Consider the following 19,290-nt stretch of genomic DNA (forward strand, 5'->3'; position numbering starts at 1 on the left):
TCAACACTGCACCCCACAGCACTGAGAGATTTCAGCACAGCACAGTCCATCTTGAGCTCCTGCTTCCCACATGCTGCTCTTGTCCTGCAGCAGAAGCTGTGGCAACATGGAAGGCAGTTTTGTCAACACAGGAGCTTTTCCAATATAAGTCAGAGGATTAATAGCTGGCTTTAATAAACAGTGGAAGTTTTACCATTGACTCTGGACTTAGCATTGTAGTTTGGTCTGTCTCCCTCAGCTGACAGGTTACTGTGCTGTATCACTGTTGCTGATGGAACACACTGCAGAACTCATCCTCACCAAAATACTAATACATAATCACTTGTCCTTTGCAAGAAAAGAGTCCATTTATTGCCCTAATCTGTAAAGGAACTAATATAGCAAATATGAGCTGTGCTTGTCCTAACCTGAGTACTGGAACTGCTACAGTCTGCCTTAGGAAATATCGCCTATGGTTAATAAGAGGTACTTCAGGTGAGTACACAGAAAGATATAAAAAAAATAATCAAAGGTAAATAACTAATGAGCATTAAAAAAAACCTTAATTTTTTTACTCCAACATGTATGAGACAATGACAGAAAGGAGTTTTGGCTACCTATTTGCGTATTAAAAGGCTTTTCAGAAGAGGAGTGTGAAGGTAAGCAGTAGTAATTGGGAACAATTTCCCTGTATGTCCCCTGTTGTTTGTATTTCTTTTTGATTGGATCAGGAAGAAAAGGATAAATAAATTCTGTTACTATGACAACTGTGTTCTGAGTATCAGGACAGCTTGTCTAAATGTGATTTCATCATGTCATAATCTATCTTTTAGGATGAAAAGCACATCTTGGAGTGCTTTTCCTGCTGTCTACTTCTTAGACACAAAGAGTTTTCTCCATTCCAGCCTTTTTTTTTTTTAATTGTCATACTTCAAAGAACGGTCTAGTTTATTTTGGAACAAAATTGACCTGTTCCTGGAAAGGCAAAAAAAGAAAGCACACCCTTCATTCTGCTTTTCTAGTTCAAGCCTAAGTACACCTGCCACCTATACCAATATTTGAGATTATGTAAGATTTAACGTTATTAAAAAAGTTTAGTCCTTATTGGAGAGGAAGACTTTTATGACCTGATTTACAGGATTTGAGATGAACTCTATGAACCTCTTCATCACTGGGTCTTCCAGGACACATAGCAGATGGTAAGATCAACTGTGGTTTGAGATACCCCTGCTAAGCCATTATTACTCAGTCTCAGGTGTGATGGCCTCATTGGAAACCTTCACTGGCTCTATGTGGACGAGCAGCAGTAAGAAGTTTCAAAGAATTTCAAAGGAGTTTCATGTCCATTTATAACCAGATGCAGAGCTGGATAGTCTCTTTTCAAAGGCTCTTGTGAGCTTGTAGGCAGTCTGTAAAAGGAAAGGTAGTAACAAATCAAACTCTCAGCTGTTAAGCATATGCATTGTACTGTAGAAAAAAAAAATTAAAATTGGGGCAGTTACACCTAGCTGCTTGCCATACCTCATTATGCATAGCTAATGTAATTCCTAGAAACCCCATATTTTAGTTTAGGTAGTTTGGAACTATATTGTCCATTCTGCTGCTTTCTCACTGTCATTACTGGCCATACATATTCAGCTTGCAGATGTAAACATGCATTCTTGTATTTTTTGCTTCAAGTCATCATCATCGGCACCGTCTGGAAAGCACCACAGGGTCCAAAACACCACTTTGCTATTGCATTAGCCATCAGTAGACATGTTAAAATTTTAACGTACCGGAGCTCAGCATGCTTAGGGAGGAGGCAAAACCACACAGGGTTCACTAGTGCATGTTCTCTTGTTTGTCGTCAGTTCTTAACTGTGAACCACATTGCATCGTTACTGCACTAAAATACCAGGAGAAGTTGTTCTCTTAGGGGCACGTGTGGCAGTAAAACGCCACCTTCTGTAAGCATCGCTAAAAACTCTACTGCAGACCGCAACACACAATACCACTAGCCAAGTAAGATTTATTTTGGCACAAAAATTTGTCTATCAAAATCTTAATTTGAACGAGATGCGCTTTGTTTCTTCAGGAAATGCTGTTGTGAATTTTTACTGCCGATGAAAACCTGATTTTAACACGCATGGATATCAAAGGAAGCAGTAGGAGCCCGGAATTCTTCGTCGTTTTGTAAAAGTTATTCGGGCCATGGGAATTAGTCCTCACATTTTGTTTTAATGCAGGGAAGATAAAAAGGGATGGAATTACGAAGGCAATCGCGCTCCCCTTATTAATGAATCCCTTATTAACAGTGAGTATTCACGTAAAAACAATGACCACAGCAATAATTTTAAGTTTTAACGGGCTTATTTAAAAGTCTTTCAACTACCTTTGTGTGCGAGCACGACCCAGTTACTGCAGGAGCCAGCCGAGGGCACCAAGAATTCACGGCACAGGCACTGTTGGGAAGGGGCAGCACAGTAACTTTTCCTTCCCGTTGTTCGAACGGGTGCGGCACGGGGCGGCTCGGAGGAAGCGGCGCCCTCCAGGCATCTCCTCTAGCGGGACGGAGAGCGCAGAGCTGCACGGACAGCTCGGGCCGGTCCGGATCCCCGGGAACGGGCTGGGACAGCCCGCAGCTATCGCAGGGAGAGCTCGGTCCGGTCCGGATCCCCGGGAACGGGCCGGGACAGCCCGCAGCTATCGCAGGGAGAGCTCGGTCCGGTCCGGATCCCCGGGAACGGGCCGGGACAGCCCGCAGCTATCGCGAGACCTCGCCGGCCCGGTCGTCAGGGCAACGGCGGCGGCGCCAGCTGCTGCTGCCCTCCCGCGGTAAGGACGGGGCTCCTGCCTGCCTGTCCCCTTGCCTTCTTCTGTGCCTCCCTGCCTTCCTGCCTTTCTCTGTCCTCCCTGCCTTCTTCTGTGCCTCCCTGCCTTCCTCCCTGCCTGCCTACCTGCCTGTCCTCCTGTCTTCCTCAGTGCCTTCTTGCCTTCCTCACTGTCTGCCTGTCCCCCTCCCTTCCTGCTTTCCTCCCTGCCTCTCCCCCTGCCTTCCTGCTTTCCTTCCTGCCTGCCTGCCTTCCTCCCTGCCTTCCTTCTCTGCTTTCTGCCCTGCCTTCCTGCCTGCTTGTCTGCCTGCCTGCCTTCTTTTCTGCCTTCCTGCCTGCTTTCCTCCATGTCTTCCTGCCTCCCTGCCTCTCTGCCTTCGTTCCTGCCTCCCTGCCTGTCTTTCAGCCTGCTCTCCTCACTCCCTGCCTGCCTTCCTTTCTGCCTTTCTGCCTGCTTTCCTCCCTCACTCCCTCCCTGCCTCTCTGCCTTCCTGCTTACTTTCCTCCCTCCCTGCCTGCTTTCCTCCCTTCCTTATACTTCCCTATGCCTCCCTTACACTGAAATAAAGATTTGTATTCACTCGAGCCTTCTAAGAATCGCCAGCACGTGTCATAATGCACTGAGATGTCTAATTCCTGGGAATTCACACTTTTTTTTTTTTTTCAGAGAAACGTGCATTTCTGTGGTTTAAACTCAAAATTGAGGTTGGGAATGTGATCATTTAGATCTGGGAACTTGCCATGTGAACATAAGTAGCATTTTGCTGTTTTAGTTGTGTACAGGATGTGTCTAAAACACCCTCATTCTTTTTTTGTGCTAACTTTGTCAGTCCAATGACTAAAAAAAAGAAAAACAAAACAAAAAAGAAGAGCCATGATAATTCCCCTGTTGTGAGATTACTTGTAAGATGTAGGTCATTCAAAGTGTCTTTGATAGTAAGCACATTTGAATAATTTGGTTGACTTTATATATATATATATGTATATATATAAATATTTTTATATATATTAAAAAACACATACTTGAGTGGCAAGTATGTCTAAACTGGAAAAGCCTTGCAACATGGAGTTGCTAGAAAGCATTTGATACTTACATGATCTATATCTGAACTATTGCAGGGCTTGTAGTGATTTATTATGAAACTGTTCATTTGAAATGTTATTTTTGCTGTTTTTTCCCCAAGTTTAGGTGACAGTGAATATTACAAGTGGGAGCTTGGACAAAATTTCAAGGCCTGCATCTATCTCAAGACCTAATTGTAGATCTTTAAATACATCTACATCTATGGAGTTATTAACACCAGAACCATGTTTGCAAAAGGTAATGTTTCTCTCCTCCAGCAGGTTAAAACCTCCATGCCTAATTCTTCATATTCTTCATAGTAGAATGCTAAAGAGCTTTTTTTTTTTTTTTTAATTTTTAGTTTCATATGTACTCTAGCCTGGCAATCCCAAATCTGACAGTCTGGGAAACGATGAGCTTGAGAATCAATGTGAAATCTCAGAAAGATAGCTCTTTCTTAGTATTAGTATTAGGCCTGGAAATGGTTCTTTTATTTAAGAAGTACACTGCAGTATTGTACAGAATTGTTGCTGTCCTTTGTGATAGCATGTGGGTATTGTGGTTATCTTCTTCACCCAAAGCATCCCTGTTTTCATGGTGGCAATAATTTCATTTCATAGGTTGATTCACCTGACAGTTTGCCTGATGGTTATCAGAGAGGCAGTCTAGAAGATTGCTGTCCAGCAGGAAACAAAGGTGATGACAGAGATAAATCTGAAGTCGAGGAAGTAAGAACAGATCAGCAAATAGTGGCAAGTACGACCACATCTCTTCAGAAGTGTCTGTGGAATCCCAATGAGTTGTCAGGTGGGAATGACTAAAATTTTCTTGTGTTGTGACTAGACCAAATATCAAGTTTTTATGTTTCAGGTAAAATTCTACTGGTGAAGGAAATAGAGGTTACAAATAGGCAAGTTTCTGGAAAAGAAGATGTCAAAATCCATACCTTCACTTCTCTTCACTGTTTGAAATCTACCTTTGAAAGAAATGTGTTATTACTGTCAGTACAGTACAGTAAATGTCTTGTGGCTTCATAAGCTGGGATCTGGCTTAAAAGATCAGAGGAATCCTTCAGCGTGTGTTCCATGGAATCATGTTAGAAAGCGTTTTCATTAAGGTGTTTTTATCAAACTTTTCAGATAGTTTCAGATAATGGTCCATCTGTCCAAAAACCTGGAATTTATGATTATAAGTTACAGTATTTAACAACTGAACAATATTAATACTATTAAAATACTTTAAATATAAGTATGCAGTATATAACTTTAATTGAAGCACTTGCAGAAGTGTTTCATTGCATTCTTCTGTCATTCTATAAAAGGTAATGGATTAATGTTCTGGGGTGTCTGACTGTTTACAAATAGTGATGCAAAGGCCAGTAAGTGAAGCAGATGTTTGGATACTGTCTTGAAATTTAGTTAAGATTTCATGACAGGATTGGGGTCAAAAGAAGTCCCTTGATTCCTGCTCCTGTTTTTAGCATGAGTTCTGGTGTACTAGTACATAACTATTTTTTAAACTAATCCACTGCAAGGTCTCTGTGGTGATGCCTAATTGACAAAAATGTGTATAGTTTATTGTGAAAGACTTTTCCCTGTGTTTTTCAGGATGTAGCTCTAATTCAGACTCAGGAGATGAAAGCACTGAAACACAGATGCTGAAATTCTTTGAACCTTCCCCAGGACAACGAAGTAAGGCAAAATCAGATACTATCTTTCAGGTGTATAAAATGAACAGTGCAGGAGAACCTTTTCCTTTTCTTATTAATGCTTCTAAGACAGTTTGTAATGGTCATGTATTTGTGTGTATATTATATAGTTAGAAAAGAATACTGTGTGTATATGAATTGTGCTATTCAAGAGGTATTGGGTGAATTATTTATTGAGAGATTGCTTTATTAATGGATATTAATTTTCTTAAATGCTATAATAGAATTTGAGTTTTCCATAGATTCCATCAGTCTAATAAGGCAGAATTCAGTGGTTATCCTATCCAGTGCAGCAATGCTGGTCACCAAACATGGTATTAATATCTACAGAACAGAAATTGGATCGAACTCAACCTAAAGCTTCACTCAGTAGTTTAAAGTTTATATCAGTCTGCTGAGTTCAGGCCAGTTGGAATAAGTGCTCTTTTTTTTACCATCTGTCCTTGAGTCCATCTGTCCTCTGTAGCTCACTTAGATTTTTATAGCTGTCCCCTTGTTGTATCCCTCATCTTTTTATGGCATGAAGTAGACCAATGCATCACAGTAAATGCTTGGATCAATGGCTATGTAAAGCATTTGACTTCCAAAGATTAGAAAATGAAAGAGTGTTGCAGGACTCCAAAATTTGTAAATCTGTGGGATTAGGGATAGTACTACAACTGTTTCTTCTACTCTTAATATGGAAGTCATAAATGAGGACAGAGCACAAGGATGCTAAAGGAAGGGAAAAAGCTAAAAGTTATAATTATAATCTGTATATTTAGGAAAAAAAAAGAAGACAATATAGAAATCTACTTTAATTAAGTAAGGGTAGTTTCCATCATGTTTCACCATTTTTCAAGTTTTTAGAACCAGTATCAGAATCTGATTTGGCTAAGATACAAGACTGAAACTTCTCTAATATTTAAAGGCAGAGATATTACAGAGTCCCTCTTAACCCCAGAATTACTAATTTCAAAATGTATTCTACTAGTTGGGCTGAAAAAATTATTTTATATTTTTAAAGTCAATGATTTTTGCTGATACTGTGGAGATATTGTCACTCTTCCTTTATAAATTTGAATCAAATTGCTTGCCCAAAATAGTTGACTTTTCCTCTTCCACACCTCTATATCCAACTGCTACAGCTCAGAGTTTGATTCAGCATTCCATTGCAAAGACTTCCCTATTTTTCCCTGCTACAAACAGGTTTAGAAATTAACATATGTTTGAGAATGCTGTACTCTTTTCGATGGGTTGAATTAAATTACTTGAACTGCTTTTTAGTGATTGTTTTTTTGACATGCTTCAAGCTAACATTAATTTAAAATATATTCTCCAGCAGACTCTTCTGACTTGGAATATTCTGAAGATGCAGTTACAAATGCTCAGATTCAAGCAGCTATAAAGAAAATGAATAAACTTGACACAATACTTGAAGAACAGCGTTTTAAGGAAAAAGTAGTTAAAAAGCAAGGCAGAGAAATGAGGGCAATGCTCTGGGAAGAACTTCAGGTTAGAAGTGTTCTGCTTATTTTGTGATTGATATATCTTAGAGTACTGTCTTACAGAATCATCGTATTTCACAGAAGCCTTATTATTAAATACCCCACAGTTGGCTAACTAAAATTAAGAAATAGATCTTAAAAAGTAAGAATGGATAGTTTTTAATACATATTGGCTGGGCAAGGAAAGAAGAACATGGTCCTTAAAAACTGGTAAGATGAATTGCCAAATATGCAGCTGCCTGGGTGTAGTTTACTAGCTTGAATTCCCTTCCTTGCAGGGAAGGTGTGTCAAGAGGTAACGTCTGTGAAGCCAAGCTGAAAGGCATTTATTTTGCTCAAGTGGGATCCTTCTTATGCCCAGCTATTTCACTGCTGTCTGTTGTTGAAGAAATTAGGGATGCTACCTGAAGAAGGCATAAGAATGCTGCAGCACAGATTCCTTTACCTTATCTCTGTCTTGGTCTCTAGCAGTTAAATGCCTTGAAACAAGTTAGCATTTCCTCTGTTTTACAGGAATAGGAAGGTGAGTTGCTAAAAAACATGATTAGTTTGACTGCATTTCATAATTTCATTGGATTTGGATTTGGAGCCACATAGACGTTACAAAACTTCTTTGTCTGGTGAAGTGGGTCTCCACATAAAAGACAATATATAACAGAGGCTTTAAAGTTTCACCATACTTCTGTCATAACTTCAGGAGATATTCAGATATCCTCAAGAAGAAAATAAACTAAGAAGAGTAATTTTTAATAGGGTCTGAAGTTCATTAGATCTGAGAAGCAGACAATGTATTTAACTTGAAAAATTTACTTCAAATACATGCATGTATCTATACATACACAGTTTATTTCTTTTGAATAGTCTATCAGAACCATAGGAAGCCACGAGGAGGTGGAAAACACAAACCAGTTTTTAGCTTTGTTCTCATCATGGCGTGATACAGCTGGTAAGTAAAGAGAAACAGAATTGTGGTACATCCTATCTTTTTTCTTTCTGGGGAGAGAATAAGGATTTGAAGTTTGAATGGTTATTCCTGAGCAAAAATCTTGGTTTGATTGTTGGAAGTACATGCATAATAATAGTAGCAGTGTGTAGTTAAAATATTTCTACAAAACTTACTATTTACAATGTAACCTGCTTTTATTTCTATGCTAAAGTTCGGGTTACTAAGGGAAGAAAACAATTTGATATGGGTGATGTTTAGACAGCCTCCAGTAGATGTCAGGATATATTAAAATAACAAGGAAGACTATATGACTGCTAACTCCTTTATTTAAAAAGTAACTCCTGTAGATATCATGTGCATCCTGTGGTTTCTGTTGTACTGCACTGACAAAAGTGCATAGTTTAGATTTATAGTTTTCCTCCAGCTTGATCTTTATCTTTTCTGTAACATGCTAGTGCCTTACTTTTCAGGTCTTACATATTTATTTAATTAAACAAATGTCTTGCTGGTTGCCCTGGTTGATACTGAAATGGAATACATTTCATATGTTTTGCTTTTCAGAACTTGAATTTGACAGAACTTTATTAAGTAAATTATATATGAGAGCTGTTATAGCTTTTAATGTAGCTCTGAAATCAAGCACAAGTTTGGGTACAAAATCATTAATAACTGAAGTTATTATTAAGTATATTTCAGGCACAACAACACCTTCTGACACACTCACAGCAGAAATGTAAATCAGGAGTTAATTCAACAGCCCTAAATTCCTTACCCCATGCTCTGTTTAACAAAATAATTTCTTCAGTTGAGTCCATTACACTTCATTATTACTGCTTATTGTATGTTTTTTTCATTGTAAAAATCACATGTAATTGATATGGTTCTTTGCAATATGAGTCCTTTTCTGTAAGTGCTAAGTGTATAGACTACAACTTACTGCTCTAACTTATATTTCCAGCTGACACATATGAACACTTAAATTGATTTTTTTTTTTTTTTTGAGTAACTGAAACAACTAGGATGCTTGAACACTGTTTTTCTAGACTATGCCCTTGACCTAAGCCGCTTGGAAGTCCAATAATTCATGCACAGGCAGACACCAGCTGTGAAAACCTGGATGCTTTGTTCTCATTCAATGTTTTAGATGACTTGCCACATGGTGTCTGCAGAGGCATTTGAACTTTAGGCCCTTAGGCTATATCTTTGAGAATGTGATGAATTGTCTTCTATGGGCAGTAGTTGTTAAGAGCACAGCCATAAGAAACAGCATACATATGACTTACACTTTACACTTTCCCCTTTCTTTATTTCTTGAGAAATACAGTGCTTATGTCATTTATCCAAGTGATTTCCACACATTTCCAAGTGTGAGGTCTTATAGTATGATACACATGATGCTAGATCATCTTTAAATATGTTTCAGTTAAATTTTACTGGAAAAAATTCCTTACAGATTCCTCCCGCGCTAAAGAAGATGAAATATGTACTTCAGTATTTCCCACATACATGAATCCTGAAGATTATGATTGCCATAAAGACCAAGAAAACCAGGGTAAGCTTTATTAATGGCAGAGTTTGTATTTTTAGAAATGGCAAAATAACACGTACAGTGGGTGGGTAATGAAGACAGCCTTTGTGGCAAGGCCAGTGAAATGGGAAAAAGCAAGGTTACTTACTGGAACAGTGGCAGTTTTTATCCTTTTTGCAAATGAAAGAAGAGAACAGCAAACCATCTAGAAATGACAAGTGGTGCTGAATTTAACTGCAACTGTTCTGTGGTTTTGTTTTTTTTTGTTTTCAGCAGAAATTGTATGGATTTGTGTCAAACATAAATCTTCAGACAACTTATTTTATATTTTGCTATGCTGATTACTGTAAAGTCTGCATTGCTTTTATGAAATAAGTACTTTCTGGCAAAACTCAAACACCCGATGATTCTTTTAGAGACTATGTGTTATCATGCACTGTATAGACATTTGAAATGCTGTTAGCAGTGTAGTATGTCCAACATGTCAAAATAAATGGAATTGTGCTCATATGCCTCTTCTTTCCCTATTTGAAATTCAAATTTGTGTGGTTAGTAACTTTTCACATGTGTTGTGATATAAGAGTAATAGCTTCAACAGCCAATGCTATCAGCTGCAATTGTTAATTTCTTTGTCAACTACCATTCCATGTAAACACAAGGAATCTATCTTCCTGGTGACTGGCTAAGTGCATTCCTCAAAGCTGAAGCATCAATGGCAGCGATATGGCTGCAGTTGTAGAATGTGACTGCATGTTTTAATTTTTAAGCATGGAACTCAGCTCCTTTATAATTGTATCACTTGTCTTAGTTCCCCAGTATGTGACCTTAACTTTGTGGTCTGGAGCTTTTAATTTCCCTGTCTTTCACCATGTGTTTTCATTCCTCCCTTGAAAAAAGCTTGACCCTTAGCTCTCTTCTTCAAAATTTCTGAGTTGTGCTGGAGTGCCCTTGAATAACAATGGCAGGTTTCATTACCAGTATTCAGTACAGCAGTGACTTCTGCAGCTTCCAGTACAGGCATGGTTGAGAGTTGCTGTCACTTGCTCTATTTTGAGATGTTCTGCACGTTCCTTCTTTGGGAATGCATGAAGTAGAGATCGCTTACAGCTTGTGAGCAATATATTGCTTTAAATGACTTTTACTATTTCTGCTGGAGGCTTTTGATGTGGTGTCTGAGTAGCTAAGAATTACTGTTTTGATTGCTTTTGGATTTCTCTGTCACAGCTGTCATAAAGGCAGACCCTGAGCAAGAGTAGCTTGTGAAGAGGAATGTGCACACTAGTTTTATGCTATTACTTCATCAGTCTTATCAAGATTTTTCCCAAATATTTGAAATTTATGCCAAATCTACCAAAACATATATGGAAAATTTGTTTAGCTGCAATTTATCTTTTAATTACCCATGACAGTCTTCAGTGTATTTGTCTCAGTGATCCATGTCTGTCCCTTCTGTTCTTCGATGTTCTGAGATGTTCTGTATGATAGCTCCTTCTCAAAAATACTATTCTACAGTCAAGGGAAAGACTGAGCTTAAAAGTTATGTATATCTTGTGTGTTATGTTGATGTTTGGTGCGTTCTGCTCATTTCAGGACTCAACCTGTCATATTTATGTTGATTGTTAAGTGCCTGTATGATCCTTTTCCTCGGCACATGATGTTGCCTGGTCATGGTGAAGAAAGCTCAGGATGCTTTCAGAAAACAGTTGTGCATTTGAACTGTGAGGGGAATTCTTGGTCAAATCCAACACCTCAGTACTTAAGGGTTTGTGTGTAAAGCATACAGGAAATTTATTTCATATCTTTGGGAGTTTGCTTTCATTCTATGCACTCTGAAAAAGAGTTATTTCCCTATAGCCTGTCTTCAATTATCTAACATGTTAAATTTTTTTTTTATAAGGAAATAACCCACCCATTTTTCAAATTTCTGCTTTCCAGAAAAGGAAAGAAGTACCATGCCTGCTTTTGAAGTAGCTCTTGAGATTTAGAAGTTGACTGTATTTGCTTAGACTTGCTATTTAATGTGACAAATATTTACTGTTCATATTTAAGCAATTTAAATAAGCATTTTAAAGCAATTTAAATAAGCATTTAATAGCAATTTTAATAATTTAAAATAATTTATTTAAGCATAGTAAAAGTCTCTAAAAAACAGAATCATACCCCTTTTTTTTGTCATGGATAGAAACCTATTGTTAGAATATCATGTGTCTGTTTAATAGATTTACAACTCTATGATGAGTTTTACTTTTTAACAAAATTTGTTTTATAAACTGTGTTATAATAATATCAACTATATCATCTGTTTTTCAGCTGTTTTATTTAGAAAAATGTATTTGGTATGTCTCCAGATAGTTCTGTGGTTTTCAAAAAAATTATTGTCTGGTTTTGTAATGATGAGAAAGCTGCAATGATGAGAGGGTTTGAAGGAATGCTGTGGCTTTTAAGGCCACCATGTTTAACATTTTTGAGGTCAGAAATCCAAAAGTATTTTAGCCTTTGTAACATTGAGTGATCTCATATAATAAAAAGTTGAAAATGAAATTAGATTTTGGCAATAGTATGTTTTAAATATAATGATGTTATTTACACAGATAATGAGAACATCATATAAAAAGTTTATCTACTGACTCTATATGTTTGCTAAAGATTTGAATGGGATTGATGTTATTACAGTTCTTGTTGAATCAGAATAGGAATGATTATAATGTAACAACTTTTCTTCCTCAAACATCAGATTACTCAAGTGAATTAGAAACTGAAAAAACAGCAGAAAAAATGCATAGCAAAAATAAAACCAGCCAGCATTTCATTAAAAAGAACATTGAGGTAAGCATTAAAGCATAAAACCAATAACATTTTTTAAAATGTTAGCTAGAAATTAGTCTAGAAGTACTTTTGAAGATAGTTTTATTTTAAAATCAGGAACTTTTGAAGCTAATTAGGCAGAAATGAAAAAATTACCTTTGTTAAAATTGCTGTTTATTGCAGAGTACTGTATTAGGCAGTTCTCAGCTTGGATGCTCATATTGGTTAGAGTAATACTGGTTCTGTGCATTTGTTAAAGAGTACTGGAAACTGAATTGTTGTGTTTGTGTTTGGACATAGATTTTTTTAAGGACAACATCCTAAGACTTTAAAAAAATTTATTTACTGTTAAGTTAAAGGAAAATGTGGAAAATGTCCTGATGCATAAATAAGGGATAGATATACAGGTTGTTTGTGTGTATATCTTGGATGGGACCACTCTTTGTGAGAAAATACATCCCTTGATTTTCCTGCTTTTTTTTTCCTGTGAGGACCTAGTAGGTATCTTTCATCCAATGAAAAATATTTGCTCTCCCTCTATGTCAAAGACTAAGATAAGATTATAAATTTATTGTATGTAGACTGCTTTATTATTCTGTCAGAGTGATAACTTGTATTATGGAAATAAACAAGATTTGGCTGTTAATTTCATAGAGTTTAAAAACATTGTTTTGGAGTTCTAAAGTACGGGGTTTTTTTTCTCTTTGTAAATATTTCAGCTAGCAAAGGATTCAGGAAACCAATTTGTTATGCTTGAGGGAGAAAGGAAAAGATTAACTGAACTATTGAAAGATATGGAAGATGGGACTGAATTGCAAGATCTTGAGGTATGACAAATTTAATCTATACTGTTCTGTTGTATTTGGCTTATTTTTACAGTAAATCTAAATTTGATCTTAGCCCTACCATGAAGTACTCCACTGAGATAAGAGAGAATAGATGGAGAAATCTTGTTGAATTTGTCTCCAAAAATGAATTCTCATTGGTTTCTTTGTTAATTTTACTAACAGCAGAACATAAGAGAAAAGTTAGGCACAGGAGTAAAGAACCTTAGAACTATACTTTGAGAGAATTAGCTGGTTTTTTTGCATAAAATGTGAAGTTGTGGACTATCAATCTGAGTGGTTAGTGCTTTAGTCTCAGGGAGAAAGGCCAGCAACTACATGCAAAAAACTCCCTACAACAGTTTTTTGATAACTGATAAATGGCCTTCAAAATGCAGCAGTTGGGGAAATACACATTTATGAAGCTCACGTGTCAATTTAGAAAGATAATGTGACATCTTTCTGTGGCTTCCAACGCCGTCTGTCATAAAGTCTGCTTGAGCATTAGACATCTGTGCTTTAACATAATATTATTAAACAGTATACAGCCTGCATACTTCAGTGAATAGCAGGAGCTGAAGTGAGTAAAAATAATCCTCATGGAGAGTAACAGAGAGTATTTGATTGTCCCTTCAGTCACTGTTTCTAGGAGGTAGTCTTCAGTTTGATAAATGTCATCATGAAGATGTTTTAAATAGCCTTCTGTTAGTAAACATAGCTTTCTCACCTAGGGAATAGTGGATTTTTTATATTTTACTGATTGCAAAAGTATTCTCTCAAAATGTGTAGTTACTAGGTTTTCTTTCTCTTTAAGCTAATGTCTGTCATAGAATTTCGACGCATTTATGCAGAGTAGCTAATGCAAATTCCAACTAACAACATGTACATTTTTTGGATCAGTTCTCAAGGCCTCGGAGCAATGGAAAAGTGTAACATTTGTCCACATTTTGTATTTGGCACATGTCACTATCATGTTGTCATGTATCTATAGAGACTTTGCACTTAATGTTAGATATGAAGTAGATCATCTCACAGGCATTTTGCTGTATGTTCTTGATACCATGGACAAGAATGGTAGTTTGTGGGTTACTCTAGTCTGTACTAGATCATTTCTTTACAGAATAAAAACTCCTAATTCTCCTATCAAAATAAAGAAAGGATAATTGTTACTTAGACCTGTCTAGTCTAGTGATGGATTCTTCCTCTCCCACATTTGAATTTTATTATGGGTGAGGTATTTCCTGTGCCTACTTCATAACAAAAATTGTGAGAAAATTATCAGTTAATGAATAATCTAAAAAATTTCAAGCTGGCCCAGGTAACTACCCAGCTGATGGCCTCTTTAATCTTATTTTATTCTGACTTTAATAAAGCTGGTGCATTCACACTGGCTGAAGTAATGTTTTGGAGGCTGTCAATCATGACAGATCTGGTTATGCTGTATGAATTCCTCTGTATGGTGTAATGTGGATTAGATAACTTCATTTGACTTGTACTACTATAAATGCCAAATATCCAAACAGCACTTCTCACTTTTTGGAAGAACGTATTATGAATGTTTAAAATATTTTAGAAGTACACATATTCATGCTACTCTAATTGTCAAAGCTGAAGCTGCAGCAGTACAATTTGTTTCAGATGTTCCACAGAAAGCACTGACTGTGCTGTTATAAAAGTACTGTTCTGAGTTAACACACAGGAAACATTGACAGGACAGAAGCTTATTTTCTAAGCAAAGCTATCTTGAAAATACAAAAGAGAATGTGTGAGTCCATTTCATCCTGGAGTAAAATGAGTACTGGGGTAATTTGGATATTTGGACTATGAGATCCTGAGCTGTACAGACACTGAGCTGGAGCTAATGAGCCCAGTTACATCTTACCAGACTCCTGTAGAGTCCTTTCTGTGTTTTTGCACTGTGATCTTCATTCTCTGATTAGGGGGTGGTTAACATGACACAAATGTAGTACCATGCTGGATACTTATGTTTTGGTGGTCACTGTCTCACCTGAACAGATATTTCCACAAAAGCTAGCAAGGATCCAAGACATTGGTGAGTGGCTATTTTGGAGTCAGCTCAGGTCTGGTCAGGCTCATTAGTTATGTCTCATCATATTTTTATGAGAAAGCATTAGACCTGATTTTGTTTCAAAAAAGGATGACTCTCTCTTGACTATCTTTTTGTCTTTCTTTTCCTTTTTTTTTTTCTTTTTTGCATTTATTATGAAGATAATTTGTGACAGGTGTTTGGGGTATGCTTCTTTTTTCTTTTTGCAACTAGTGTGCTTTAGGTAATGGGGATGAACCACAAATGACCTCATAGCCGTGGTATTGTAATTGGAAGCTGATATTTCCTCCTCTTGTATGGATGCAATTGCTTGAATAGCCAGAGGACTAATCTGGAAGCTGGAAACAAATGGTGGACATGAATTTCTTGCAAGACAGATGTTAGAGTCTTGGGGCAAGGTGCTGGTCCTATTCTGGTAGGAAAAAGAAAGGAAACCAGCAATACTCTCATGTTCTTCCACACATCCTTGCTTTTCTAAGGTCCTAGCTGGTGTTTCATTGTGGTCAGGACAGAGATGTAATCTGCTACTCTGATACCCAGCAAATGGGGTTGTGCAGACTTGCTTCCCTGAGTGTGAGTCAGGGAGTGACAAGTTGCTGTGGAGAACCTGCATCTGTCTGTGGGTGTGAGTTCATCTGCTTGGGTTAAGTGACCTAGCTCACTCATAATATGCAACTGTATGTAGTAGGAGTATATATTCGTATGTGTTATTCAGGTGTTAACTGCTATCAAGAGGAAAAAGTAATGTAAATCATGATCAGGAAAAAACTCCCTGCTTTCTATCTCTCCCAGAGTTTCTGTGATAATATATAGGGGCTCTAGAAGGATGGCAGCTACTGATCTCAGAGCAGTTCCTTTGATTTCCTATGAATGCCTTGTTTTCCTCTTTGGTGGTACCTTGCAAGTGTCACATTACATCTCATACCCTCTGAGATTTGGCTCCTGATGGTTTCTGCCATAGTATCAACATCTGCATTTCATTCCAAGCCAAGTTTTGGTCAGGCTTTCTCACTTTTTGACTCCTTTATCAGATGCAAAGTGGTTGTCCATTTAAGTTGTTCCTTGGTTATATTTAAAAGCGATGAATGTATGAATCTCTCTACTTGTTCTGTCCACAGCTGCTCTCGAGTGTGCTAGGGACATGAATATTTGGGAGATTTTAGCTGTGTACTGAGATGGATGAAAATGTACATTTTATTATCAAGTATGGTTTATCTGAAAAATAAATATGCTTTTAAACTGCCCTTAAAGTTTAGTTTCCTTTGCAAATGAGGCTCAAGTATTTCCTGTACTTCCAACAGGAGAATGTACCTGTCTGGCAGGCACCAGGAGAAGGGTACACACCTGAATCGACAGAAATTCATCTCCTGAATGAGATAGACAATAAGCTTCAACTACTTCTTTCTGATGGAGAGTTTCCTGCTCTTTCCAGCTCTGGCTCAAAATGTCCAAGCCAGATGTATCAGGTAGGTTACAGATCAGAGCTCATCTGCAGATATTTTATTTGAAGTTGAGATCAATACCGCATATGTCTGTATTTGTATCTTCTGCATTTTTCTTTAAGATCCTTTATTTATTCATAAAGTCTAGGTGTTAAGGAATGAAGTGAGAAATTTTAGCTGTAGAAAACAATTGAAAAATAATTTGTTGCTATTTTGAGTCACATTTAGTTCGAGAACTGTCGTTTTTAACAGTTGCTGATTCCACAATTCCAAGATACTTCATGTTCAGAAATTGGTAACTCATACATTTTTAACTGCTTGAGGGTGATTTTTCCTGCATAGAAACAAATTATCCATGATAGTTTACCTTTGGGAATTGAATTAGGTTTCTTCTTATCTCAGGATACCAAAAGTGCCTGTTTACTTATGATCTGAAGGGTAAGGCAATGACCGATAAGCAGTGTTAAAGACTGTAGAAGATAGGTTGAAACTGTATGTCCCTTGTTTTTAAAGGCCTTTGTCTTTTTGCCAGCAATATTGAGATTTGAAGATTAAGAATCAAGGTCTCAGCCTTGAGAAATTATTGTTTGAATTTTGTACTTAGATGACTCAAATTTATCCCATGCCCTGGTACTGTTGCTTCTACTATTATGGGGTTTAAAATAAAAAAAACTGTAATTCTTATTTTGCATTTAATTGCACAAAGCTTATTTACATCTGTAATATTTTCATTTTATGGCCAGAACTGATGTATCAGAGAATATCTGTAAAAATGTTCATTCACAAAACTGTTTTCAGTTACCAGTGTTTGAGAATCATCTCTTTGAAAGGCTAAAATACCTGTGGGTTTGTTTTCCTTCTCCTTTTGTAAGGATGCTTTAATATAATTTTTTTAATTGGCTTCTTTCTGGATGTGAGGTTTTGTTTTACAAAACCAGTAAAAACAAAAAAAAGCAGTATTTTCTGTAGCTCAGTTCCAGAGGAGTCACATTTTGCTGTTGATCATTTACCAGCTGGGATCTAATGTGTGAAAAAGCACATCCCCCTCGTTGGTAATCACCTAACAAATGCAGGTGTTAGCCTGAGCTTGCCAATGATCTCCTGATCAGTGTTGCAAGACATCAGCTTGAAGTTAATGTGACTTCTCTGTGATAATGAATACTCTGCTTGGAAATGTTTGTCCAAGTTATTGTTGCTGCTTCCTTTCAAGTAATAGCCCAGAAGTATTTGAATTGCATTTATGTGTATGCTAATTAAAGAGTAACATATTATCTTTTTTGAGTAATATTAAACATAACAACCAAAAAGCTGTAGTTAATTTCTTGTTACCTTTCATTAGGGAAAAGCAGTTGCCTTTCAGTTTTGCAGTATGTAAAAGGCTTTCAGGCATTGTAATTCTATGATTTTAATTTAGAATTAGCTTAGCATTGCATATTATTGAGCTGCCCATTCTTCCAAGAATTGTGTTAGATATAGCTTTCAAAATGCAGACACTTAATCACTGTTGCCTCAGTGGGAGATGTCCTTTTTGTCACTGATGGATACTTTGACAGGATACAGGAACTATTCTCACTCTGAAATCTTTAATAATGGGCTTTAATTATCCTGCAATACCATAGCTGAGCAGTAACAGAGGAGCAGACATGTTCATCTTTTTGTGCAAGGAGTCCAACTGGATTAAGAATGCTTTTCCATTACTAATGTTCTCTTTTACATGGAAATGTTTCTCATCAGAGCTGGATTTTTCTCTGAAATGTTTCTTTGCTCTGGTGCCAAATGAACAAAATATTTTGAAATGTTTCTGTCTTAATATTTTTGGGAAGAATAAATTAAGTTGATTGTAATCCTGAAAGAAACAGGAAAATGATAGGCTAAAGGATATGAAGAGTAAGACTGTGTGTGATGAGTACAGTTACCAGCTTGAGAAACTACCTGAAAACTAAAGCAAATGAAGATGGTGTTTAAAGAAACAATAATATCTGTTGGTTTGGTTTTCTTAAAAGATAATTAATGTGTATTACTATGAGGAGTTCTTTCATAACTGATTGGGGTCTTTTTATCAGGAAAATATTCCTTTTTTCTGTTATAGAAGTGATTCCCTTTTCGATTATAGAAGTGGACTACAGTTAACAGTTTAAGACTAAATAAATACTCAAAATTCAGAAGATATGCTAATTTTTCAATTAATTAACTCCTTGATAGCCTATGCTCTAAGCCTGTGCTTCGCCAAAACAGATGTATTTCACAGATGATATGTGTTTCAGAGCACGGTTAGAAGCAGGTTAATAAACTGATCAGCCAGTTTTATCCCTCAGGATGAATTTATGACATTAATATACTTCATTAGGTGGGATTTTGTTATTATTTATTTATAAAATTTGGAGAAAAGGGAGTGCAACAAATAATTATACATATTTCAAATACTGCATATTTCTCTTTGGCATTATGTTTGTTACAGCTTTGGCTCTTGATAAGTATTTGTATTTTCCCTTTTGTAAAATGTTTTGTTTTCTACATATCTAAAAATATGGAATATGAAGTAACCTCAAGTGTACATGTCCTATCTAATTGAAATATAACATATTCTGAAGTATGTGAAACATTGACAACAAAATGTTTTCCTTCAT

The 19,290-nt window shown here is 36.7% G+C and overlaps 1 protein-coding gene across 1 annotated transcript in view; it reads left to right on the forward strand.

Moving 5' to 3' along the window:
• The first annotated feature begins 2,693 nt into the window (after positions 1 to 2,693).
• Positions 2,694 to 19,290, forward strand: part of FSIP1 (fibrous sheath interacting protein 1) — a 66,728-nt gene continuing 50,131 nt past the window's right edge. The window contains exons 1-10 of the mRNA XM_058829721.1: positions 2,694 to 2,796; positions 3,982 to 4,113; positions 4,476 to 4,662; positions 5,463 to 5,546; positions 6,885 to 7,057; positions 7,912 to 7,996; positions 9,450 to 9,548; positions 12,259 to 12,350; positions 13,049 to 13,156; positions 16,523 to 16,687. Of these exons, the coding sequence (XP_058685704.1) occupies positions 4,078 to 4,113; positions 4,476 to 4,662; positions 5,463 to 5,546; positions 6,885 to 7,057; positions 7,912 to 7,996; positions 9,450 to 9,548; positions 12,259 to 12,350; positions 13,049 to 13,156; positions 16,523 to 16,687 (1,029 nt within the window). The 5' untranslated portion in view covers positions 2,694 to 2,796; positions 3,982 to 4,077. The remainder of the gene's footprint in view (positions 2,797 to 3,981; positions 4,114 to 4,475; positions 4,663 to 5,462; positions 5,547 to 6,884; positions 7,058 to 7,911; positions 7,997 to 9,449; positions 9,549 to 12,258; positions 12,351 to 13,048; positions 13,157 to 16,522; positions 16,688 to 19,290) is intronic.

Source organism: Poecile atricapillus, chromosome 1, assembly GCF_030490865.1.
Source record: "Poecile atricapillus isolate bPoeAtr1 chromosome 1, bPoeAtr1.hap1, whole genome shotgun sequence".
NCBI lineage: Eukaryota > Metazoa > Chordata > Aves > Passeriformes > Paridae > Poecile > Poecile atricapillus.